This window comes from Corythoichthys intestinalis, chromosome 5 (genome assembly GCF_030265065.1).
Source record: "Corythoichthys intestinalis isolate RoL2023-P3 chromosome 5, ASM3026506v1, whole genome shotgun sequence".
NCBI lineage: Eukaryota > Metazoa > Chordata > Actinopteri > Syngnathiformes > Syngnathidae > Corythoichthys > Corythoichthys intestinalis.
Genome location: NC_080399.1, coordinates 54,268,050 through 54,295,686, shown reverse-complemented (window position 1 = coordinate 54,295,686; position 27,637 = coordinate 54,268,050). Strand labels below are relative to the sequence as shown.

Here is a 27,637-nt window from a genome sequence, read left to right as displayed (position 1 = left end):
GATGTCTATATAACCTTGTTGAAGTGAACCATGATCGCCCAGGTCTTCCTCTCTCTTGGGAAAGTGCATCAGCCCTAATATGGATTACTTTGAAGGGCAAATTTGTATTTTTATATTTTAGGATTGTATATTTTTGTGACACCAGTCTTAAAGCTTTATCAACATCACCTCTATGCATTTGTGCACATGTATTTCCTTTACAAGAAAGAATCGACAGAGTAAATGACCCATTCTGTTAAGAGAAAAACTTCGCAACGTGTTTTACTGGTATCAAAACTTTCAAAGTAATGAGAAAAAAAACGGTTACTCTTAATTGGTCTAATGAAGCAGGAAACCTGACAAAAGTAAGAGGAACATTTGCCGGAGGCAGAATATGAATATGAGAAAGGAGAGGTCAAGGAAATAAATATATATCCTGCTTTCAAATACTCGCATACCTGGAAAAAAAATAAAGAAGGACACACTAATGAATTCAGTGGATGGCCTAGATTTGAATTCTGCAAAAGGTCTACTGATGCAAATCGAACAGCCCAAGTACTTGAAATCCTAAATCCAAACATATATTTGCCTGAGCCTGACAGAACAGTGAAAAATCCTCTGGAAACCTGACACGAGTATAACAAGGAGGATGAGTGCTGACATCCAATCCTCTAAAAAACTAAGATCAATGAGAAACACAAGAGACAGCGAATGAAACAGGCTTGTTCAGTACAACAGCACAGTTAAATGCACCGACCTGCCGTGTTATCAGAGGAGAGCGTGTGCGTGTTTTTGATGGGACTGATGAGTCTTGCAGGAACAGCACCTTCCTAGAAGGAGCCATTATCACACTGTGAAGCAGCCACAAAAAAGGCTTTTAAGCCGCTCTTTAAAACACTTAGAAGACAACATCTTAGACGTTTGTGTGTGTCAATGCAAACAAATGAAGGTTTCGAGTATGTGATTTATATCTCAAGGCATGTCCACAAAAAAGAGCAATAAGCATTGCATGTTTCAATAGACTGCTACTAAACGGCACACAGAAGGCTGATAATGCTATCTCATCTCCTGTCACGGTACCCTCAAAGCTATAATAGGAGGATTATCACAAGGTTGTGTTGAACAGATACGAATCTCAGTAGACGTGTATGAATTAACAGGCATAGGGATAGAAAAGGAAAGGCTCCAAGCCACGTTGTGTTGATAATTTTCACATAGTTTAAGGCTGTTTCACACTAGCGGCAGCCCAGTGTGGAAAGTGGCTTGCAGCAAAGCGCAACAAGATGGGGGAACCCAGGTAGGATGACGTAGTACAGTGGTACCTCGACAACGAAATTTAATTCATTCCAGGGCCTGGTTTGTATGTCGAAATGGTCGCATGTCATTTTCCCAAAAGAATACAGGTAGTCCCCGGGCTATGACGTACCCAACTTACAGTACGTGATTTCGACTTTACAACGCCGGAGTGTCGTCCGCAATTTTGTCTCTCGTTTTTTTTTTTTTTTTTAGTCGCGTGAACAGTACTGAGTTCCTGTCGCCGTTCTTCATGTCAGGAACCCTCCTACCCCAGCAGCGTCGCCACCATTCTTTTCAGCCGGAAGATCTGCCGCTTCGTTGTTCTCGTTAGAGGTGGGAATCTTTGGGCACCTAACGATTCGATTACGATTCAGAGGCTACGATTCAATTATGAATCAATTATTGATGCCCCCCCCCCAGCTATTAGCTGCTTTTAATGTTTCATACCTTAGTTACGAAAATAGTACAAAAATCCTCTCAGGCTTAAGTAAACTACTATTTCACTGTCAAGTTAACAGTTAAAAACAGTAAATAAAATACTCAAGTCCCCCATTCTGTATCTGTATGTACCTTTAAACTACATTCAATTAATGTTGTGAATCAACTGTTAAAGTTGTTGAAATTACTCCCGTTATTCCATAATTTCCCTTCTGTCTACTATCGACATGTGAAAGTTTTAAAACTGTTTCATCATTTAAAGATAGATCCAAGTCAAAATTTTGCCGATTTAGGAGTATTTTAGATAAAAAGTTAATTCGGCTCGCTACAACAGCCTTCCAGAGAAGTCTACTGCTTTAAAATGGCGGCTGTTTACTAACGCCGGCGAGTCCGTCATTTCGCATCTAGTTTTCTATACATGTGCTAACATTGCCGAGTCTCTCATTTCGCATTTACTTTTGTATACATGTGATATCTACCGTAGCATTATGTGGGCTTAGTTTGTAGCCGCTGTCGGCCGCAATCAGGTATTATTGCTTTTTTTTTGTTTTCTAGCAGCATGAGTTGAGCATGATGTCTACTCCCAGTCTGTTCCTCATTGCGTCCCGAAGACCGCACTGACGGTGTTTTAGTTCCGCTTTACTTGGCATATTTCAATAATCGGAATTTGGATGTATGTGAATCATTCTCGAATCTTCCATGGCCGAATCGCGAATAATCCAAGAATCGGAAATTTCGCACACCTGTATTTCTCATGCTGCTGCTGCTTCTTCCCCGGCGCTGACTCCTCTTTCGAGTCCTGACCTGGCTTTTTGAGTTTGGACGGCGGGCTCGTGTTGAGAGAGGCGGCGCTGGCAACCTGAGCGGCCATGATATCCTCTTTCTCTCGCCTTCCTACTCCTTCTACAGCACCCTTCTTTCGAATGGGTGACTCACTTGCGAGTAAAGCCTGAATAGTCATTTAATATAAAGGCCTTTAACATACCTCACAGAATCTTAATTTATACTTTATTAATATGACAAAATACATATTTTTGCATAGTTATTTTGAGATTTACGGGGTATTTAGGGGTACTTGATGGGTTGATTACGACTTACATGCAAATTTGGGTTACGTCGCCAATGTAGGAACGGAACTCGTTCGTAACCCAGGGACTACCTGTACATTATAATTCGAGAAATTCGTTCCACAGCCCAAAAACTTACGATAAATCCTTAATAAATACCGCAAGTACAATTAGAAATAGCACTTAAACATAGCAAAACAAATAAATCACATGTAAATAAGAAATAGAAAAGCATCTTTATTGTCACCTTAACTTATAGAGACTGGCGAACGGAGGTCGGAGGAGACGGTGGGTGCTTGTGGAGGTGGAGGAGAATATGGTGAGCTGTGTTCTGTGTGGGTGCTTGTGGAGGTGGAGGACAATATGGTGAGCTGTGTTCTGTCTAATTTAACAAATGCATTATATTAGACACATTTAAAACAAAAAAAAAATTCTGAATAAATAGGAAATTTAAAAAAAACATTTTTACTGTCACCTTAATATACTGGCGAACGGAGGTCGGAGGAGACAGCTGGTGTGGAGGTGGAGGTAGATACGGTGAGCCGTGTTCTAATTCTAGTTCACTCACACGCACTCAAACCCCTCTAATGTTTTCGTTTTTATAAAATTAGAAAAATTAGTTTAACTATTAGGTCGCCATTGTTGTTGACGAAGCAATGCACTCTGGGCGGTGACGCCACTGGGCAGCGCTGCCGTACTTCCACAGTGTCACTTGTTAGCTATATAAACATGTCGTCGGTTCTGCCCTTCCAATTTGAACCCGAGTGGAAAAGTGATGAGCAGGACAGCACTGTCGATTATAACACAAAAAGAGCAGCAAAAGGAATTGAAAATCTTCAACCGGTTTCATACCCACGTTTCCCGTGCGACAGGCGAGCGCTTGAACCACAAGACTATACTTCCACGTGACGTAAGAGTCATGATTTTCTTGATAATGCAATCCCTACCCACATGCGTTGTCGGTCTGTGTGGTAAAACCTGAAAGGGAAACGCATCTGAAAAGAAAGTGCGGCTGGCTTGACCACGGAATTAGAAAACGCGTCTCACTTCAGACAGCAAGCAGACAACAATAACAAGGGGATTGCATGAAAGGGTTTGTTGAACATACAAAAAACACAGGATCGTTAAAAGGGAGACACAAAAATGGTCCGTGACTGTAGGTTGGGATCAATTTAAATAAATAAATAAATAAATAAAATAAACCTGAGGGAAATCCGTGGTGAGAGGCAGACAAACGAAAAAACAAAACAAAACAAAGCAATGACGCAACTAGCAACGAAAGGATATGCAAACTGTCAAATAGCAACAAGTTAATATCTCGGCAGGCCGCCTAGGATCGGTTTAAAGACACTGCTGATGACCCTCTGTAGGTAAAAAACATGTACTAAATATTAAAGATTTTTAAATCAATGCAATAATACACTGCTGGCCAAAAGTATTGGCACCCCTGCAATTCTGTCAGATAATGCTCAGTTTCTTGCGGAAAATGATTACAATTACAAATGCTTTGGTCGTAATATCTTCGTTCATTGTGCTTGCAATGAAAATACACAAAAGAGAATGAAAAAAAAAAATCATCATTTTACACAAAACTCCAAAAATGGGCCGGACAAAGGGTGCCTACTCCAAACTGCCAGGTGTTCCATGGGATTCAGGTCTGGACTCATTGCTGCCCACTTTAGAAATCTCCAGTGCTTTCTCTGAATCCATTTTCTAGTGCTTTTTGAAGTGTGTTTTGAATCATTGTCCTGCTGGAAGACCCATGACCTCTGAGGGAGAAATTTTCTCACACTGGGCTACATTATGCTGCATGATTTGTTGGTAGTCTTCAGACTTCATAATGCCATGCACATTGTCAAGCAGTCCAGTGCCAGAGGCAGAGAAGCAATCCCAAAACATCAGGGAACCTCCAACATGTTTGACTGTGGGGACCGTGCGCTTTTCTTTGAAGGCCTCATCCCCCCCCGTAAACTCTATGCTGATACCTTTTCCCAAAAAGTTCTACTTTTGTCTCATCTGACCAGAGAACATCAGACACTGACGGATAGTACGGTGTGACACTGTTGTATCCTCAGACTGCAGGACAGCTTGAACTTGTTTGGATGTTAGTCGAGATTTTTTATCCACCATCCGCACAATCTTTCGTTGAAATCTCTCATCAATTTTTCTTTTCTGTCCACATCTTGGGTGGTTAGCCACAGTGCCATGAGCTTTACACTTATTGATGACACTGCGCACGCTAGACACAGGAACATTCAAGTCTTTGGACATGGACTTGTAGCATTGAAATTGCCCATGCTTCCTCACAATGTTGCTTCTCAAGTCCTCAGACAATTTTTTGGGTTTCTTTCTTTTCCCCATGCTCAATGTGGTACACAGAAGGACACGGGACAGAGCTTGAGTCAACTTTAATCCATTTTAACTGGCTTCAAGGGTGATTTAGTTACTGCCACCACCTGTTATGTGCCACAGATAGGTAACAGGTGCTGTTAATTACACAATCAACATAAAAACTACGGCCCATTTTTGGAGTTTTGTGTAAAATGATAAGGATTTTTTCCCCCCATTCTCTTTTGTAGTTTTTCATTGCAAGCAAAATAAATGAAGATATTACTACCAAAGCATTTGTAATTGCAATCATTTTCTGGGAGAAATTGAGCATTACCTGAAAAAATTGTAGGGGTTCCAATACTTTTGGCCTGCAGTATACGTGTTTCTAACAACATATTAAGTAAAAGAGAACAATTGTGGCTTATTAGAACCTACAAGTCTTTAAGTCTGAGCTTCTCTTTAAACTACTCAGGGGCATTTCCGCTTCCACATAAGGCAACAGGACTTTTTCAAAATAATTTAACATTTATTGAGATTTAATAAAAATGTGTTGATAGCAGAGAGAATTCCTGCGGGAATTCAATTAGGCAATTGCAAAGGAAATCTGATCAAACAGAATTGGCCTTTCAGAATTGGCATAGCAACAAACTATGTTTGTTTACGATACAAGCAGCAAAAAAAATTCATCATCAGCTGCCCTGTACTCACCTCGTATCAACTTAGGGTGATGAGGTGTTACCCGGCACGGTCTGATTTCTTCAGTTGTTTCACCATTTTCATTGGATTAGAGCTGCACCCTCCCATTTTCCCCAGGAAATAAAGTAGGGCATTCACATCGACTCTAATTGAGACATGATCTTTTTCATCTATCTGTCGACTAACTTGAGAACATGCAAACTGTAAACTATGCACAGGAAGGCCGGAAACTGGAATTGAACCCTTGATTTCAGAACAGTGAGGCGTTGTGCTAACCAGTCATCCCCTAGCCACTATTAAACCCTGCTAAGATCATATAGATCCCACGTAAAGGACAGATAATATAAATTGATGTGTAATATGTCCTAACATTGAAATATTGCGGTATTATTGTTACAGCTCTGGGGGTACTACAACATTATGGCATTGTGCAGTCTCACATGGAAACTAATTTGCAACATTATGATTGCTAAGGTTGTCACTCATTATGAATACATTACCAAAACAAATGAAAGACTGTCCCCTGTGCAAATTAAGGTCACAGCTGTGTAGGTAGCTGATAAGTAAATGTTGTTCATATTAATAAGGCCCTTCCAAAATTTGTCATTGCTGAACTTGCAAACTTGATTTCTTTGTAATATAAAACTCATTTACTCACCTGCAACAATTTGACTGGTAAGGTTGTCACTCATTATGTATACATTATCAAAACAAATGAAAGACTGTCCCCTCTGCAAATTAAGGTCACAGGTATGTAGGTAGCTGAGAAGAAAATATTTATTTTAATAGGCGCATTCTGAATATCAGTTGTTTTCGTTGAACTTGGAAAATTGCTTCTTTGTATTATTTCAAATCAAATGTATTTCTATAGCCCTTTACAAAAACCCGAAAGGTCCACAAAGTGCTTTACAACAACGGTATACTGTAGTTCATAATCAGTGTTGTCAGGAACGCATTAGTAACGCGTTACTGTAATCTGATTACTTTTTTCAGTAACGACTAATCTAACGCGTTCATTTTTCTACACCAGTAATCTGATAAAAGTCAGTTTCCTTAGTGTCTCTGCATTACTATTTTTTCATTGCCTCATAATGTATGTAGAATGAAGGATATTGTAGTCATGTACGAAGAGCATTTTGAATAGAAAATGCTAAAATAACAGGTTCCTGGTACGTGTTCCCATGACAACCTCTTAGCTATTTCCTGTTTTGGTCTTGCGTCACGTGTTGTGGGACTGAGGCGGGTGGACATTCGCACCGAGTATTGAGACGTTGCGAAGGAATGTTGATCTGTGGATATCCATGAATGAAGGTGAGTATTTTTCCTTCATTCTGGAGGGTATAAACAAAAGGTTGGACCCTCTACATTCGCGGCCGTTTCGTAGCTTTGCCGTAGCAACGATGGGCAGTCATTGCTCCTAGTTGGCAAGCTTTGTTTACATCATATGCGTGTTGCACATTCATGCCGTGAGGTGATGTGTTTGTTTAGGATCTGTGGGATGTGTTGTAAGTCCGACTGAGTGTAAAGTGCTTAGTTGCCGCCACGTTTTGTGGCCAAATTGACTGCGTGTGTGTTGAGAGGAGTACTTAAGGGTTGTGCCCGCGCATCCGCGCCCGCCACCACCTTTGTGTTTATTGCACTGTACAATCCACTTGTGTGTTGTTGATTATTGTGCCGTCAGTTTGCATTGTTTTACATTGGCACTGATATGCTGTTAACCATAACCCGAAATTCAGAAGTTTTGACATTAGGCTTAATCTTAATCTTAGCAGGGTTTAATTGAGTTGGTGGATTTAATTGAGTCGGTGGAGTTGATTTCAACAAATTCCAAGCAGTTTGTCAGATATTTGTTAGTTTTAGGGCTCCGGAGTGGCTAAGCTAGCTCAAAATTCTGATATTCCCCTTTAAATTCAATCATTGGAAAGTCAATCACATTTGATGACATTTTTCTTTTGTCATTCTTATGTTGAGGCGGCAAAGGGAGAAAAATGGGTAAAAAGTAACAGATAGATTACTTTTAAAGTAACTTAGTTACTTGGATAATGAAGTAATCAGTAAAGTAACTAGATTACTTTTTTGAGGCGTAATCAGTAAATTACTTTAAAGTAATCTGTGACAACACTGTTCATAATAAATAAAAGGCAGGAAAGGTTAAAGCAGTCTAAACTTTCTAAACACTAGTAGTAATAATGACCAGTATTGTACAAGTTACTTTTGAAAAGTAAAGAGTTATACAGTGGTACCATTACATACGAAGTTAATTTGTTCCAGGACCTTGTTTGTAAGTCGAAATGGTCGCATGTTGAGCAGGATTTCCTCATAAGAATACATTAAAATTAATTAATTTGGTCTACAGCCCAAAAACCCACACTAAATCCTTAATAAACACTGCTGGTGCTATTACAAATGGCAATTACACATAGCAAAACAAATAAATTATAAATAAAAATTGGAATAATAATATAATAACAATAATTCCTGTAATAATGTGACCAATCGGGTTCTAATGTGGCGGACGTTTTTTGCTGTACGTGAACGCACCACGCGGCTGACATGACAGACAGAGGAAGCGGTAAGGTTGAGAGCTTAATACTTTAACTTTCAATGTTTTCTTGAGAACTCAGTCAACTGCGGCGGAGTGTGTAGGCGTTTTGTGTTGGATAAGTTCTGAAATAAATGATAAAAACCTTACTAAGCTGGCGATATCTTTGGTGATGTTACCACAATAATAATTGTCACCTTAACTTATAAAGACTGACGAATGGTGGTCGAGGGAGGACCGGGAAGATGTACTGTTGAGCCAGTTCACGAATGAGCACCCCACACCCATATTTTTCTATAATTTGCATTATCATTTCAATGGTAGGCGTCTCATTTTTCCTTGTTTCAGCACCAGTACCAACCTTTTTGAAACCTGTGCTGATTTCTCTCACAAGAAAATCCTCCGTGTGTTCGTCAGCGGGGCTGTCATGTCGTCGTATTTCGACCATGTCGTCGAATGTAGAAACAAATGGCGAGTCAAATTTTAAGTCGGACGTCGAAAAGATCGTGTGTCGAAGCGATCGTATGTCAAGGTACCACTGTAGTTACTTCTCAGAAAAAGTAATCAATTTATTTAATTATGAAAGTAACTACTTAAAACAACGAATGATTTTTTAAAATTTAAGTATGAAAGTAACTACTTAAACCTATAAAACACAATTTAAAAACATTTTTGTTGTTGTGTTGTACAGTGAGAGAGAAGACAACTCCCTCCTAACACTAAAAAATGAGGACTGTCAAACGATTAAAATTTTTAATCGAGTTAATCACAGCTAAAAAATTAATTAATCAATCGTAATTAATTGCAATTCAAACCTTCTCTAAAATGACATATTTTTTCTGTAAATTGTTGGAATTGAAAGATAATACACAAGACGGATGTATACATTCAACATACTGTACATAAGTAGTGTATTTGTTTATTATAACAATAAATCCATAAGTGATCCACAGACTTGTAGTTCTTGAAAGATAAATGTTAGTAAAAGTTATAGTAATTTTATATTAAAACCCCTCATAATGTTTTCGTTTTAATAAAATTTGTAAAATTTTCAATCAAAAAATAAACTAATAGCTCGCCATTGTTGATGTCGCCAAGCGGTGACCTGCCGTTCTACGGAAGGTAGTGATTGAAGTACACCACAAGGTGTCAATGGAGAGTTTTAAATTACTCAAGAAATCAAGCTAATGGGTGTGTTTTGTCCCTCATCTGACGCCGTAGCACCGTTTAAAATTTTTTAAATTTTTTTTTTAGACTGGGTCTATTGTGATTCACGTTCATTTGAGTGCTGGCTTCACAACGTACGAGACCTCTGATATTTTGTATATTGTGACTAAATATTGCCATCCAGTGTACTTCTTGAGCTAAACGAAATGTTTGAATAGAGTTTGACCAAAGTCTGACTAAGTTTTATGTGTATTTTGCATAGCTATTTTGATTGAGAATGCCAGTTCTCTGCATTGTTGTTTAACTGTGTGAGAATAGGGCCTCATTAATACAGATTTAAGGGCTTTTCTTTTTGTGAACATTATTTTTTTAGAGAGATAGGAATATTATTTTTGTTATGCTTTCACTAAATGATACTTTTGTTTGTTGTGAAGGAGCTGCCGAAGCTTATGCCAATAAACGGCACGGTCTTTCTCTGCCTCTTAGCTTTCAATGTTAAAAAAAAAACGGCGTCATTGTAATCTGTTTGAGGCAATGCATGAGCGGGTCATTCCGCGCATGGGTTAAATGCGTCAAATATTTTAACGTGATTCATTTAAAAAATGAATTACCACCTGTTAACGCGATAAATTTGACAGCACTATCTTGCCTTCAAAACAAAAACTACTGTGCAATATGAAATAAATAATAATCAACTGAAGACCATCAACAAGACCTACCGTACTCTGTCAGACAGTCTCTAATTGGCTTAACCTGACATTTTTCCTATGTTAGCTAATTAATAACCTCTTCTGGCACGTGCTGTGTTCATGTTAGAGTGAGAAGAGCCATGTGGAATGCTAGGCTACTATGGCTACGTTCATACTACAGGTCTTAATGCACGAATCCGATTTTTTCGTGTTTTTCCGACTCGAGTGAGGCATTAACTTGACGGTCTGAACGTGACAAGTCGCATAGAACTGGAACATTTCAAATCCGATCTGGGTCACTTTCGTATATGGTTCAAATCCGATCTGGGCCACATTTTTCCAGACTGTCGCGGCGGTCTGTACTGTCCAGTCTCCGGAATCGGAATTCATGCACTAATTACGTCAGCTAACAGCAAGAGGCACGAAGGGCGGCAGCGATGCAGGCATTAGCGCCTAGCTTGAACTCTGCTTTTAAGCGAAGCGGGCTTGACTACAGTCATAAAAAAAAAAAAGGAAGAAAAGGATAACCCTGTCAATTTTCGATTTTAATTCTGTGCAAATCCGAGACCATGGTCCTCAGCCGGAAAAGGGTGGCATACCCTCTCCGGGTCGGAGATGAGATCCTGCCCCAAGTGGAGGAGTTTAAGTATCTTGGGGTCTTGTTCACGAGTGAGGGTAGGAGGGAGCGGGAGATTGACAGGCGGATCGGTGCAGCGTCTGCAGTGATGCGGACTCTGCACCGGTCCGTTGTGGTGAAGAAGGAGCTGAGCCAAAAGGCGAAGCTCTCGATTTACCGGTCGATCTACGTTCCTACCCTCACCTATGGTCACGAGCTGTGGGTCGTGACCGAAAGAACAAGATCCCGGATACAAGCGGCCGAAATGAGTTTCCTCCGCAGGGTGTCCGGGCTCTCCCTTAGAGATCGGGTGAGAAGCTCGGTCATCCGGGAGGGGCTTGGTGTCGAGCCGCTACTCCTCCGCGTTGAGAGGAGCCAGTTGAGGTGGCTCGGGCATCTGGTTCGGATGCCTCCTGGACGCCTCCCTGGAGAGGTGTTCCGGACATGTCCCACCGGCGGGAGGCCCCGGGGTCGACCCAGGACACGCTGGAGAGACTATGTCGCTCGGCTGGCCTGGGAACGTCTTGGAATCCCGCCGGAGAAGCTGGCTGAAGTGGCTGGGGAGAGGGAAGTTTGGGCTTCCCTGCTGAAGCTGCTGCCTCCGCGACCCGACCCCGGAATAAGCGGAAGATAATGGATGGATGGAATTCTGTGCGCCGAATGGGAACACATGGCCGAGTCGGGGCAAACTGACGCACCCACGTCATTTCACGCACACACGTCAAGGCTTATGTGTGTGCGTGTATGCGTTCTATCAGTTCATATAAACTTTGAAAATAAAACTAAACGTGGATTATTAATGTCTGTTATTTGTGTCTTCTTTTTAACAACCAAAATATGATAATCCCTGGAATGACGGATGACAGCCAACATGTGTCATTTGTTTTGATGCTTCTGCGCATGCGGGTCGTCTTGCTCAGCGCGTGTCGGACTGTGAATTAGTGCGCATGCGTAATACTTGAACGGTCTCAATGGACAAAGTCAGTCTGAACGGGCACGCCAAAAAAACGGATTTGACAAAAAATCGGATTCGTGCATTAAGACCTGTAGTATGAACGTAGCCTATGAGAGCACAAAGCAAGACAACATCCCAGAGAGCAGCAGACGTCTTTAAAATGACAGCACTGCTGGGGATACTTTTCACTTGGATCAGTTAACATAGTAAGATGGGTAATGCTTGTAAAATAACTTTAGGGCCGTTATCGAATGGGAAAATGTAATGAGCTACGTTAGAAGTTACAGTACATTAAAAAGTAGTTCAGTTATGTAATGAATGTAAGGGCACTGATAATGACATCCTCCAATAGAGAACATCACATAATACTGTAAAGCACTGGTCCCCAACCTTTTTTTTCACCGCGGACCGGTGTGATGTGGGCCTTTTTTTTTTTAATGGACCGGCAATGTGTTGCAGAAAATTACAGTATAAAAAACCCCAAAAGGGCTGAAAACGAACAATAAGTGCAGGGAAAATGTGACTCACCATACGCTGAATCAACCTTTTTTTTTTTTTTTTTTTTAAATGCGACATCCCCTAAAAACCTGATGGCAAATTACCTTGGTCACAGGCATAATGAGTTGTTCTCCAATTGTGAAAGGTTTCTTGGATTTAGCAATATGGTTCGCCACGAGGTATGATGCTCTCAGTGCATTCGCTTTTGTTGCCTCGTTTGCTAGCTTTTAGCCACATTATGCAGAATGGAATTGGTTGTAGGCTCCTCTTCTGACTCAGCAGGTAGCCTTTTCCCCGTTAAAACGTCTGTTTTTCAGGCATCTTTGTTAACGTGTGGGCCTGTTATTTCCGGGAACAGATCTTATACGCCTACACCATTATCAAGGACAAGTGCACATAGATATAAAAAAATAAATGCTATATGCTAGCTCCAATATAATTTAATGACGGCTTTTTATCCAGTTTTATTATAATGACTAATCCGAGCAAAACAACCGGAAGTTCCCCGACCGCCATTGTTAAGGTGTGCCGCCCGCAGCACACAGCAGCTAACGTTACTGTTTACATTGACTGACGCCAGGCTGCTATAGGTGTGCAAACACCCCAGTAATGGCGGCCAACCACTCGAGGTCACCGTACACAAATCTCTACTCCGATTAGTATTGATGTGTCAAGAGGCACAGGCCAGATTGTAGTCAGTAACAAATTATTCATTATTTCTCTGTGGCCCGGTAGCAAATGCGCCACGCCACGCCACGTACAGGTACTGGCCCCCGGCCCGCTGGTTTGAGATCCATGCTGCAACGGAGTTATTATCCATTCAAAGTAACTATTAAGACCTACTGTGTCAAATATTATTCTTAATTGTGCACATACAATATTCCTTTTTATTCTGTCAACTTTTTCGGCACACTGCCCAGCCCACACACTTTGACCAATTCTCACTGTTCCAATTTTTAAATGTTCCAAAACTGGACACGATATAGACCCTTTCCAATTCGCTCCGATTGTTTACGGCAGCGGCAAAAACGCGGGTTTTTTAAGAAATCAAAATTCAGTAAATTAAGGCACACAAACATTGAATACAGCTCATGGCAAAAATCTACGGTTCCACCAGAATTGGACAACAGCTTACCCATTCATTTCCATTTAGAAAAAAAATGACTGAATGTTAACAGGAGGTGACCTGAAAAATCCCCCAAAAACAGGATATGACCAATGGGCAGGAAATGCCCTGTAAGCATTGAATAAGGAAAAACTACAGAAAACCACAGAAAATTTGAATATATTTACGGAAAACACGAAAAACTATACTAAAATTACTCCATAATGGTCAAAACTGTTGACTTCTTGCACCTTGTGAACGATATACAGTGCCTTGCAAAAGTATTCGGCCCCTTGAATCTTGCAACCTTTCGCCACATTTCAGGCTTCAAACATAAAGATATGAAATTGAATTTTTTTGTCAAGAATCAACAACAAGTGGGACACAATCGTGAAGTGGAACAACATTTATTGGATAATTTCAACTTTTTTAACAAATAAAAAACTGAAAAGTGGGGCGTGCAATATTATTCGGCCCCTTTACTTTCAGTGCAGTAAACTCACTCCAGAAGTTCAGTGAGGATCTCTGAATGATCCAATGTTGTCCTAAGTGACCGATGATGATAAATAGAATCCAACTGTGTGTAATCAAGTCTCCGTATAAATGCACCTGCTCTGTGATAGTCTCAGGGTTCTGTTTAAAGTGCAGAGAGCATTATGAAAACCAAGGAACACACCAGGCAGGTCCGAGATACTGTTGTGGAGAAGTTTAAAGCCGGATTTGGATACAAAAAGATTTCCCAAGCTTTAAACATCTCAAGGAGCACTGTGCAAGCCATCATATTGAAATGGAAGGAGCATCAGACCACTGCAAATCTACCAAGACCCGGCCGTCCTTCCAAACTTTCTTCTCAAACAAGGAGAAAACTGATCAGAGATGCAGCCAAGAGGCCCATGATCACTCTGGATGAACTGCAGAGATCTACAGCTGAGGTGGGAGAGTCTGTCCATAGGACAACAATCAGTCATACACTGCACAAATCTGGCCTTTATGGAAGAGTGGCAAGAAGAAAGCCATTTCTCAAAGATATCCATAAAAAGTCTCGTTTAAAGTTTGCCACAAGCCACCTGGGAGACACACCAAACATGTGGAAGAAGGTGCTCTGGTCAGATGAAACCAAAATTGAACTTTTTGGCCACAATGCAAAACGATATGTTTGGCGTAAAAGCAACACAGCTCGTCACCCTGAACACACCATCCCCACTGTCAAACATGGTGGTGGCAGCATCATGGTTTGGGCCTGCTTTTCTTCAGCAGGGACAGGGAAGATGGTTAAAATTGACGGGAAGATGGATGCAGCCAAATACAGGAACATTCTGGAAGAAAACCTGTTGGTATCTGCACAAGACCTGAGACTGGGACTGAGATTTATCTTCCAACAGGACAATGATCCAAAACATAAAGCCAAATCTACAATGGAATGGTTCAAAAATAAACGTATCCAGGTGTTAGAATGGCCAAGTCAAAGTCCAGACCTGAATCCAATCGAGAATCTGTGGAAAGAGCTGAAGACTGCTGTTCACAAACACTCTCCATCCAACCTCACTGAGCTCGAGCTGTTTTGCAAGGAAGAATGGGCAAGAATGTAGGTCGCTCGATGTGCAAAACTGATAGAAACATACCCCAAGCGACTTGCAGCTGTAATTGGAGATAAAGTTGGCGCTACAAAGTATTAACGCAAGGGGGCCGAATAATATTGCACGCCCCACTTTTCAGTTTTTTATTTGTTAAAAAAGTTTAAATTATCCAATACATTTTGTTCCACTTCACGATTGTGTCCCACTTGTTGTTGATTCTTGACAAAAAATGTAAATTTTATATCTTTATGTTTGAAGCCTGAAATGTGGCGAAAGGTTGCAAGGTTCAAGGGGGCCGAATACTTTTGCAAGGCACGGTATTATGCGGAGTTCGTCAGGCTTTTGTCATTTCCCTGCCCCGGCTTCGGAGAGCGTAAACAAACCAGGAGGCATGACAGCTAGCCGACATTCTAACTTGAACTGAGCGGCGTTTCCAAGTCTTATTCTCGCCTTTCGAACCGAAAGAAGTACCCCCGATCATGTCACACGGCGGCGGGATTGTCGAGTGTCTTCGCCGATCGGCAACCCCTGCGACGGCGAGCAAGGTACAGCTCGTCGTTCCCCTGCTGCGGGCAGGAGAGCTCGTTTACCGGGGAAGCAGCTGGAGAATGACCACCGGACAAACTGGCCGACGTCGGATGAGCGCGTAGCTGCCCGAGCCCAACCCGAGGATAGTGGTCTATTGCTGGGCACACGAAGAGAGCAGAGGGGACTGGAAGGCTGGACGATATGGAGAACTGCACGAGCATAAGCCGAGTATCGCGCTCTCCCAGCGGGCACGTGAAGAAGACCGAGGAGGGTGTGCAAGAAGCCGCCGGTCGTCGGCCGAGTGGCCTTCTCGGTCCACAGGAAGCATTGTCACCCACAAAGCCTTCTCCATATTAAAATGTGTGCCATGATCCCAGTATTTGACATAACACAAAACACGATGTTTACTCATTTCCTCGTAATTCCAATGGTCCCACAGGTGTCGGATTTGTTTTGGCCAATCATCATGGTGAGCAGGAATTTTTGAAACCCAAAAATGCCCACACGCCTCTCCCTGGTGAAGCCACAAAACCCTGCAGCACATTTGGCTGGTGTGATGCTAAAAATAAACAAATTAATCTGCAAAATCAACTAAATCCGCAGTCCATTTGCATGCTATAAAGCAATGCTGTATCGTGAGATGCTGACCCGGGTGACGTCACATTAGCATTCCTCCTCAATCCAATCAAAATATTGAAAATATAAATCGATCGCTTCCATACACATCCAAGCGGTCCATTTCATTCAGGAGCATAAAATACCGCGCAAAATATAAAATAAACATGCTTTCAGCTTTCATAGGCACATTAAAATATTATGGTATTCACGATATCATGGTATTGCAATTACAACTTGAGATATCTTGAGATATAAAAAAAGACTTTTCAAAATAAATAAGCAAATTGGAACATTGGAACAAGTATAATGTAAATATAAATTTAGATATATTCTAAATAAAATTAAAATAAATGCAGTCCTTAAGGTGAGCCTAAACCCACAGCCACAGCTCCACATTATTACCATCAGAACATAAATAATTGAATCATTTTCCATAAAAAGCACGTGTGTATGACTCGTATCATGTTTACATTATACACACACTCTTTCTCAACACAGACAGTTGCCAGAGAGAAAAAAACACCACTTTTACCACTGCTAGACATCCTAAACATGCTACCGTTAACTCTCTTAGCTGGTGAAAAATGTTCATGACGGTGTTAAATGCGAAATCATATTGCCTCCTTGGCAGCCACCCTTCGCAAACATGTTTTATATGTCGGTTGGCCCTCCCCCTCAAAGCCACGGCAGTCCGTAACATTTCTGTAACTGAAGTATTCCCATACCAGTGATTTAGTTTTCTGCAATGGGGGAAAAAGTTCAAGAGTTTTACCTCCTCCAGCCATCATGTTGAACAGCTGATTCACTGACACTGAGCAAAAACTGATACGGGATGGTTTCTCAATGCATTTTTGGGACTTAAAAAATAGCTAATATTTTAGGGACGCTATAACAGAATTTTTTTGCGGTTTTGAATCCTTGACATTTTCATACCACGGTATACCTTGAAACCGGTAATCTGCGCATACCTAATAGAGACTAACAACCATTCACGCACACATTCACACCTACGGACAATTTGGAGTGATTTTAAACTGTTCAACAAAAATAGAATCAGAATACCTTTCCAGCTCCCTTAAAACTTGCACAGGCACTCTACCTAATAATGTATTGATTTCTCACATTCGTCGATAAGACTGACTCGGATTTGGAACCACCACTCTGAAAGTAGTCGGCTGTATGAATAATTTAGGTTTACGGTCTGATTGGAGTGGTAGAATAAAGGGAATCGCAGTGAAATGGCAATTCACTAACCTGTGCTGTCATACCATGACAGAGATACATGATTGGAATGTTGTCAGTGTTGGGTCCTTGGTCCAAACACAGGTCATTCCTTAGACTATTCTTCAGCTGTTCAGAAGGAGTGAAAAAGAAAATAGTTAAGATGAACAAAAAAAAAAAAAAGAAGCAAGAATGTCCTTTAAAATAATGAATAATAATTCTAGCAGGTATCAGAATAGCAGGGACATGCAATCTATCATGAAGCATGTAACAACTGCTGATCTGCCAACTTTATAATGGCTTGTCATACATTTGAAGGAAAACACAGACAAAAAAAGTGAAATGGTCAGTACAGTGGACCCTCATTATACTAGCACAATTCGTTTCACGACCAAGCTCCTAACGTTAATGTGCTCGTATCATAAATATATTTTCTTCATAAGAAGTAATTGAATTCCAGCTAATGCGTGCAACACTTCCCATGACCTCCCTTGTTACTAAGTAATGATTCTCGGCATCATTTTTAAGGCTAAATAATCTGAAAGTCAAATTAAAAGGATAAAAACAATTACGACTGTTGCGATAACAAATTATAGTAGGCGATACATTTTCTCATAAATAATTGCAGATATGCGATATTATTGTCAATTTTATTTTACCATTTCAACCACTAATTCAATGACAATACATCTTAATAAATCACCCATTCAAATGCAATAAATTGTTATTCTTAAAGCGGAAGTTCAGGATTTTTTACATTAGGCTTAATCTTCAAGTTAGCAGGGGTTTAGGATAGTTTGTGGACTTGATTTCAACAAATTCCATTTCGTTTGAAAGTTATTTGTTAGTTTCATGGCTCTGGAGAGGCTTAGCTAGCGCGAGTCAATGGCACCACTATAGCATGCCAATAAAAAAAAGATACAGATCTACGAGCAGATCCAACATAGTCAAATAAATTGGTCGAAGATTAAGACTAATGTCAAAAATCCTGGACTTCCGCTTTAAATAAAACACAAACTATATTAAAAATAATAAAAAAAACAAAAACAAAAACAAAACTAAACAATGCATAACGAGTCATTTGAAAGCTAGCTAAGTGCAGAATATGAAATAGGTGAGCAACCCAATGCCATCTTTCTGCCATCAAAAGTCTTGATTTGATCCAAAATGAATGTCATCTTGTCCGCAAAGTGCACATTTTAGCAAATTTGAAGCCAAATTATTCATTGCCAATCAGATTTTTCATAGTGGGTATCATTTTAAAGCTATTCCTAGTGGAGAATCTGAAGAATGTAAGATTAACTTCAGAAATCTTTATTTACATGTCGAACATGATGTGCTTTTATTTTTTGAAATGTTCACTGAAAGTACGTTTGCTGAGCTACGAATCATAAGCTTTATACTCTGTAAAAAAAAAAAAAAAAAGTGCCCTTCTCTTTTCGTTATGCATGTGGTGTCAGTAGTAGATTTTTTTACCCGCACCGTTTCCAAATGTTTCAATCTAGCGAGTCTTCATGTTTGAAGAGTCACCTTTTAACTGCAATTTTGCGTTTTGGAGAAGACTGCCAATGTTTTATAGCAGGCTAAGGTGGTTAGTACGCTGTCTTGTTTTCACCTTTAGCCTCAATGAAACAATGCTAACATTTTACAGTGTTTAATATTGTTGTTTCTTTTTTCTTGTATCCTTATTTTGTATGTCTGAACTTCTACGGCGTGTTGATGGCCACTAAAAATCTGTGAAAGGAAGTGGAGTCTCATATGCAATCAACACGCATTTGTGCTGAGTGCACGCAGCACACTCAAATACACGCACGCACAAATGTATGCACACAAGCACGCTGCGATAAATTGCAACTGGGAAAATTAATGCCCTCAGTTTTTACTTTCCGTGCGATAATTTGACTTATTGCATATCGCGACAGGTTTAAAAACAATGTTATTAATCTACGAGCATTACCAGATTAAAGAACTTGAACACTAATACTCTTTATATAGATCATTATCACACTCTTTTCAAGTTTTCTTGTTATTTTTTCTTCGTCGTTCATTCTTTTCTTTTTCTCACCACCGTCTTTACTGCCCATTTTCCAGGGGAACATAGTTAATGTTCACTTGTAAGCACAAATGTCTCGGAAGCACTTTGATACAAAATTCTGTCACTGGAGACAACGAAGATGAGAATGAGGGGAGCAGACTCTGTTGACGTGAGATGCTAGTATGCCCCAGAGTGGGACGCCGAGACACTTTGTGAGACAAAGCAAGCGAGAGCCTTCATAACACCTGGCTGGATGCCGAGGCACTCGGATACACCAAGCGAGAGAGGATTTTCTGGCGCTTTTATATAAAACTTTCCTGAGTGAAACATGGGCGGCGCCATCTTTCATAATTTCTGCTCCGAACTTCTGGTTTAGACAGAACAAAATGAAGTGCGGTTGAAGTAAGCAGTGTGTTGACAAAGTTAAAACTCCAAACTCAAACCAGAGGAGCCCACGGAATCTCCAAAAATGGATTCAGCACGACGTAGATAAGACTCTGAGATTTTCTGTGCTGTGCGTGAACTCCTGGAAGCGCCTATATCGCTGGTTGGAAGTGGCATGTTTTGATCAGCGACCAGCTAGTAGCTACAATGCACCAGTGTGGATCTACCTCGCCATACACCTTAAATCAAAACCAGCTGCTAAACCTAAGGATCTACCTAAAAGATTGTATGTTTGTTTTTATCACTTCGTTGATCGTTCATGGACAAAATTATAAAAACTAGTGCAGCCTGTGTTAACGAGAGGTGTAGATTGATATACCGGCCACTCGAGTGACCAAAATGAGGTGAACGTTCGTGACGATGCTCGTAAAGAGAAAAACTCGTAAGGTGAGGTGCCCGTATCATGAGGGTCCTCTGTACTCCCACATCTGGCTAATAGAGGAACTCTTTACGACTACCAATGTGCCCTTTTACCGACAGCTCCTTTTGGCTCACTGACAGAATTAAACATTCGTGTGTACCCACTTTTTAGAAGGACATATTGTAAATGCTGCTAAAATAGCAGAAAGGTGCATTTATTTCGATCCATGCCAAGTAGACACAGAAAGAATCTCAGTGCGGAATTCAAAATCTCTGTCATAAAACATTAAGCTGCAGTCATTTGCCTTTTGACCGACCTTACAAATATTGTGATCAGAATAGAAATGCCTGAAACCCTGTCTGCTCTACCCATCTTTATACACATGAGCAAAATACTGTTTAATATCCAAAAGGGCCATTACTAGCTGGTGGTGAAACCAAACTATTGGAAGAAGAAAAGGAGAAAATAAAAGAGAAGTCTCCTATGCAAACTAATTTCCACTACCAGAAATATTAATTTTATAGCGCTTCTTTTCTTCACTTTTACTGCATTCTTTTTTTCTCCCAGATATTCCAGTCTTCAAAGTTTCGAGGATTTTTAGCACAACTCTCAGAAGCCATATGGGTTCTGATTTTCTAATTTACAATACCTCATAATCTCCCGGTTGTTACTATTACAGTAATTGCAATGATCCATTTGATTCATCCTGGGGGGTGGTTCTGATTTGTTGCGCCAGAGGCCAGTGTATTAAGGCACTAGTGGGAAAGCACACACGCGCATTGTTCATTTTATCTTATTATTTTTGTCAATTCTCTTTATAGTTTGGTGTCTTCATTTTTCTTTCAGACCAAAGCAGAATGGCTTGCATATGATTTAAACATTTAATGAGATTTCATTTAAAAAATGTGTTCATAGCAGAGAGAATCCATTTGTCACAACAGAGACAGGAACTCTCAGAAGGGTAATAGTACAATTAGTATTACAGCAGCAAATGTCTGACAATTGTTTTAGCACACAAGTCTGGGTATTTGTGTGAATAAAGAAATGTATGTCTATTGAATATTACCGTGGCAACACTTTAATGTCTTCCTGTACCTGTGATGCAAACGAGAGAACAAACTATATAGTGTTTTTCAACGTTTTCGGAGCCATGGCACGTTTTTACATTGGAAAAAATCTTGCGGCACAGCTTAAGCTAAAAATGTTTCAGAATGACTTTATGAACAGTATATTTAATTATAATTTCTCAATATTTAGACTGAGTGTGATATTTGATGGAATGTAAAACATAATAAAGGAAGTTTTGTCTCGTCCCCGGTGAAAGTACATCCGAACGAAACATAGCTTTCACTGTATTGCCTTTTCCTGGAGCTCTCAGTTTTCGTATTTTTTCTCTCCAACGACTCATACTAGGGCCTTCATCTGGATCAGGTTCTTATCCAGGAATCAGTTTGGATTTTGAAGTAGTCTACTTGAAAAACTTATCCATGGCTGAGTGTCCTAAATACAGTCAGGGGCCACCCTTATATTGTTATATATTATAAATGTGGCCGAGTAAATTGACTAATTGGACCAACACAAAATATATATATTTTTTAACGTGGGTTTTATTCCTGACTGCAAATGTAAAAACTTGTACAGCATTAATTGAATTCAATCACACTGCCATATGGTTCTCTTTATCTTCGCAGTAAAACAGTTCTCTTGACAAAGATAATAAGCAAAACAATGAACTAGCAGATTGACTCAAAAATGAATAGACGACAATAGTGGCTTGCTGAATAAGGAAAAAAAAAAACTTTTTCAAGCCACTTACCACTTTATTATTTAGAGATCTTTAAAGCTAACAAAAAAATAATTATCGTGCTCATAATTTGAACAATTCACTGACTGTATTTCCCGTGTGCCGCGCCCGTCAAGACACACGCGGAAAGAAACACTTAAATTCTCCCCTGCTGCACCACAACTGTATTTCGGGTCATCATGAAGTTTTTCAGTGTATTTATTGGCAACTGACTTCATGCCCTGTTCCTCGCAACTGCCAGTTCTCAAAGAACTATTGCGATTTTTAAGTGAAAGCGCTACATTTTGTGCACAGGCAGCTTTTACTATTTTTTATGGTGCAGTTCACCCGGTTAAGTAAAAAAAAAAAAAAAAAAAAAAAAAAAAAAAGATTAATTTCTGGCTTTCTTTCTGTATGCTTTAGATTCACTGAAAAGGCAGAACGGGACGAAAGCATCGGAGCATGCCTTTGCTAGAGAAGTGGCTCCGTTATGCCCCAGACCGCGTTGATACGTAGTAAGCGTCGTACGTAAGTTTGTTAGACTGAAGCCTAATTTGTGCTTCTGCATTGTGGTGATGGAGTAGCGACGGCATAGACCCTACGTCGTCAATGAGCATTCAAAGTTCTGTGTCAAGGGAATGCGTTGCTCTGTAATTCACTGCCAAGCCACTAGGGGGTGTTGCGTTGTGTTTGTGCGGTTTTGGGGGAGAGTTTTCTTCTGGTTAGACAACAATGGCAATGGAGATGGAACGCTTGATTGAGGATCTTCAGCTCATCAACACTGAACAACAAATGTTGATCATACAAATGTTGAGTCACAGGCGACGCAGAAGACTGTTGCGAAGGTGGTCTGTCCGACTATTGATGCCACACGGGGTGTGGCAGTCACATTACGAATTCTAGCCTCGGGTGGAAGCCAGCAAGATGTGGCAGCTAGCTTCAAACTGGCGTCGAGCGATGTGTCCAGCGTTTTGTCTGACGTCTTGCAAAGCATTGTGGACAGCCTAATTATTAGCAGTGTCCTACACCCAGCCTGTGGGAAGCCATTTCTGGTTGGAAGCCTTGATGGTAAACACGTGATCATAAAAGCACAGAGGCAATGATGATGTATCAAGTGTGTAAACTGTCGATTGTTAAAAAAATTAAAACATCAAAACAACTCTTTTGAAATCAAACCTATGCATTATTCTTCATATACTCGAAGTGTACATGTAAATACGTCAAAGACTCACAGCAAACATATGTACAAAATAAATGGTAAAGTGGACCAACCAAAAATAGGACAAAGTGATAAAAAGCTGGTGGTTTTTAGCCAGCTGGGTCACCGCTTTGTGTGGCCATTCGCTTCCGAACACGCACATACTTTTCTCGGAGGTTCTTCCATTTTTTAATGCATTTGCTGACCTCAAGCCCTGTATATTCAGCAATCTCCTTACTGTGATTGCTTGCCATTTGGCAATCTTTATACTGCCTTACGAAACATTGTACAGGTGGTCGTACTTGCGGACCTCTTCGATGATCCTCTCGTCGGCTTGGTACATTTTTGAATGTAGCGCAAGAATGTTTGTAAATGAAGGTGATTTCGCGCTGAACCAGAAAAAAACAGTCTGAGCGGATCAATCACAGTCCATTTGCGTCACGTCACCACGCGTTGACGTGACGCGTACTCAGGATTTTGTGGAGGTGAACGTCAGGCTACGGCGCAGGGTCGTAAATTGGGTCTGCCTTGACAGCGTAGGTCCACCGCAGAAGCATAAATCAGCCTTGAGGAGGCTTATTATAAGTTTTAAATAAATTTACTAAACTTTAAATGAGGTTTTGTGTTGTCGTTATTCATTTAAAAATAAATAGAATTTTAGTTTTTATTAATAAATCTGCTTCTTCTGTCTGTAAATAAAGCAGGACCTCTAAATATAGGCATATGCAACGTTGTTCCAATATTACAAATTTTTGAAATAATGTGCAGATTTTGTATGGATTTCAACCTTTGAGGAATATCAGTCAAGGGTGGAAAAGTGATGACTTATCAACATCGGAAGTCAACATTGATTCAATATAAGATTGACAGCGAATGTTAATTCTACATCTTTTCAATGTCGGTCTGCCATCCGGGAAGTTATTTTTGTGGCCCTGTAATTTACAAAAATCCCTAAACTTTTTATATTGTTTTATTAAAATTGTTTGATTAACCCGTGTCATTATTTATTTCATCAACAGAGGGGCACTAACACTTTTGAGCTCATGTGTTAAATGTTCACAAGTGGGCTGCAATCTTTCCCAGCTGAATTTGGACAAGAAGTAAACTCTTGACATGCTGCTTATCAGTTGCCTGGCTCTGCCAGACTATTCTCCCTGTATTTTTCAAACACTGAGAGAAATAGTCTGGGAACCATCCCATTAACGGCCTTTCGAGCAGGTACAAAATCAATCAAAAAATCAGATTCGTTTATTTGCGTGACGTGTTCTTCACGAGCAACGTCACTCTTGCACGTCGAAAGTCGTCTCTTCAACAACACAGATGGTGAAAGGGAGAGCCGAGAATATGTTCCAATCCACGGTAAAATCAGTTTTAAATTACCAAAAACACATCGACACGAGTCATTGACAACTCGCGCTAGCCATGTCGAATAAACTCCGCTCTCTTCGTATGTTTACTTCCGCGCGCAAGTCCCTCGTCCTGCCCCCGCCATTTTACTAACGTCACGTCTTCCCGTCGCTGATTGGTCCACTCCGCTGTCTGTTTGCTGTGGCTTGCTCCGCCCTGGAAATTGTATCTGCGTGAATGGTGGCCAGACTCAATAGCTGGAACAGCGGTGAGTCTGGTGTACCAGGCAAGCTTATCAGCAATTTCTTTAAAGAAGATTTTTTTTTTTGAGTAATTCAGAGAAAACCCACGTAAACCCAGCGAGAAGATGTACACTAAACAAAGAAAGGCTTAGCTATCTGAAATTCAAACCTGAACTATCTGACAAGGAGACAGATGTGTTATTCACTGGCTTTGCTGCTTAACGTAGGTTTAAATTTTTTTTTTTTTTTTTTAATTCAATTAAATAGAAGACTTACTACTTGATTGGCATTGAAGTCACTCCGAAGTGCACCACACCTGACCAATTAGCTTTGTGCAAGTCCAGAACATTTGCTCTTGAGACCCATGAAATGAAGGCACAACATTTTACATGGCATAGCTATAATTCCTAAGTGGCCAATGGCCTATTTATGTGAGACTGCTGAATTAAAGCTGCAAGTCTACACTTCAATATTTAGAATTACCTCACGTAGCCCATCCCCAAAATCTAAGTCCAAGACTACTGCTTCCTTCCTCAGCTTGTTTTTCTGACAGAGGATAAACAAAAGCTACCATGGCAAATTTTTCCGACTCCGCAGTGTATTTAGGTGAAATATTAGCTTAACTGAATAGAATGCAGAGCTGAAGAACATTGAATTGATCTTACCACTCCATAAGCAACTGTGTTGTTGTACGATCGAAGCTCAGGGTAGATATTGACAAGGAACCAGCTGAATGGCTGGCACTTGAGTCTGGATCGCAGGGCCTTTCTCTCAGAGATGTCCCCAATATTTATTCCTGAGTTCTATCAAAAGAAAATAAAGTAACTCTAATTACATATTGTTTTCCTCTATAACTGAAAATGGAATGAAACAGTACAATCACCAAATCAAAAGCATACGAAATTGTACAATTTGCTGTTCAAACCACATTTTTTGAACAAAGAAAAAAATCGCACACAATCACACAAAAATCTGTAGGTCAGTGGCAGAAAAACAAATCTCATGTGAAAAGTAAATCCGTGATTGTGCTTGAAATTACTTGTACCATGAAGGACATGTATATACTGCATACTGTATATTCAAAGATTTTGCTTGCTCTGGCGAGAAACTTAACCATAAACTGAGGGTTGGATCTGACCCATAGTGCTAACTCTGGGCAGGACTTCCTAATGCTGAAGGACCTCAAAATAGGAACCCATCTTATACAACTACAGGTCAATAGCTTACCTGTGCACGATGTGAAAGAACTATCAAGCATCGTCGTGGCCAAGATGAGTACCGTAATTTTTGGACTATAAGCCGCTACTTTTTTCCCCTCATTTTGAATCCTGTGGTTTATAGTTAAGTGTGGCTTATTTGTTGATTTATTGGGGTTAATAGGTAACACTTTATTTGACAGCGGCGTCATAAGACTGTCATTAAGACCATCATAATTATGACATGACACTATCATGGGTATTACTGAATGCTTTTGACAGATGTCATAAAGTGTCATCCGGCAAATTATGTCACTAACTCCATTCATTTCAAGCTCGGATCTTTTACATCCATTCAAAAGCGAGATAATTTGCCGATGACACAAAATGAGATCTGACTTAAGCATTCACTAATGCTCATGGCAGTGTCATGTCACACTTATGATGGTTTTATGACAGTCTTATGGCGCCACTGTCAAAGTGTTACCAAATTTTATATCTAGCAATTAATGAAACAACTAGAACAGTAACTGAAGAAATAATTAGCACAGGACATTAATTTTTATTTATTTACATCTGTAGCACTGAAATGCACGCTAGGAGGCATGTTGGACAACAACTGTGTTGACAGCAGGTGGCAGCAGAGGTTGAATGTCTCCCCCAAGAGAACAATGATGGCCAAATTGAAGCTTCTTGAAGCAATTAAGCAATGGTGGTTCTTATGATGCCTTATGATGCTGCTGTCAAATAACGTGTCACCGGTTGATATCTTTTGGTGTAAATATCTCATAATGCAGTGAGGACAGCTGCGGCTTACAGTCCAGTGCGGCTTATCTACAAACAAATTCCGTTTTCCTGTCAAATTTGGTGGGTGGCAACTTAGAGTCAGGTGTGCCTTATGGTGCGAAAATTACGGTAAGCATGTAGCTCAGGACATGAGCGGGGCTCAGAATGGAATTGGTAGTGACACCAGAGCAAGGGCAAAGTTTTTTTTTTTCAACATTGGTAGGGATGCTACAACAGCACAACCTGCATGTACAGTTTTTGTTGGGAATGGGACACCAGTAAAACCAAACAGATTCAGGGCTTCATTTCTCACAAATATGAACCTGGTTAATTGATAGGCTAAATTATCAATGCATGACATGTGCTGTCAAGACATTTTTTAACTGAAATTTTGGAATAAATGGTTTTCATGCGGGCTGATCAGATTATCAACCGACATAAACCACCCCTCTTATTCAGAATAGAATCTTAATAGAAACAGGTTAGATCAGGGGTTAGAATATTCCAAATGGGGTACATGTACATGGGGCATTTTTATTACGATCAGGCTCCTAATCCGAATAAAAGTGTCCATGTAAACGTAGCCACTGTGTGCCATCTGCTCTGAACAGTGTAAACCAGGATTCATCCATGAAAAGAAGGCCAGACGCTATAAAATGTGAACATTGGCCCTCCCAAGTCGGTTACGATGATGTACTGGAATCAAGTCGCAACCCCTATAGGGAGGACGTGCATGCAGATGAGCTTCTCTGGGACTGTTTCTGACAGTGCAGATATTTTTTGGTTATGGAAACCGAACATTTGAGAAGCTGTCCGAGTGGCTGGACTCAGAGGATCTTAGAGGTGAACATACTAGATGTGAGGGTCCTGGACTGGTGTGGTTACACATGGTTTGCAGTTGTGAAGCTGGTTGGATGTACTG

General features: G+C 40.4%; 1 protein-coding gene across 1 annotated transcript in view; it reads right to left on the bottom strand.

Annotated features, from left to right (window-relative positions):
• LOC130915869 (polypeptide N-acetylgalactosaminyltransferase 18-like) overlaps positions 1-27,637 on the bottom strand; it is a 228,784-nt gene that overhangs the window by 45,251 nt on the left and 155,896 nt on the right. The window contains exons 9-10 of the mRNA XM_057836033.1: positions 25,399-25,536; positions 17,357-17,452 (exon numbers count right to left, since the gene is read on the bottom strand). Coding sequence (XP_057692016.1) covers positions 17,357-17,452; positions 25,399-25,536 — 234 coding nt within the window. The remainder of the gene's footprint in view (positions 1-17,356; positions 17,453-25,398; positions 25,537-27,637) is intronic.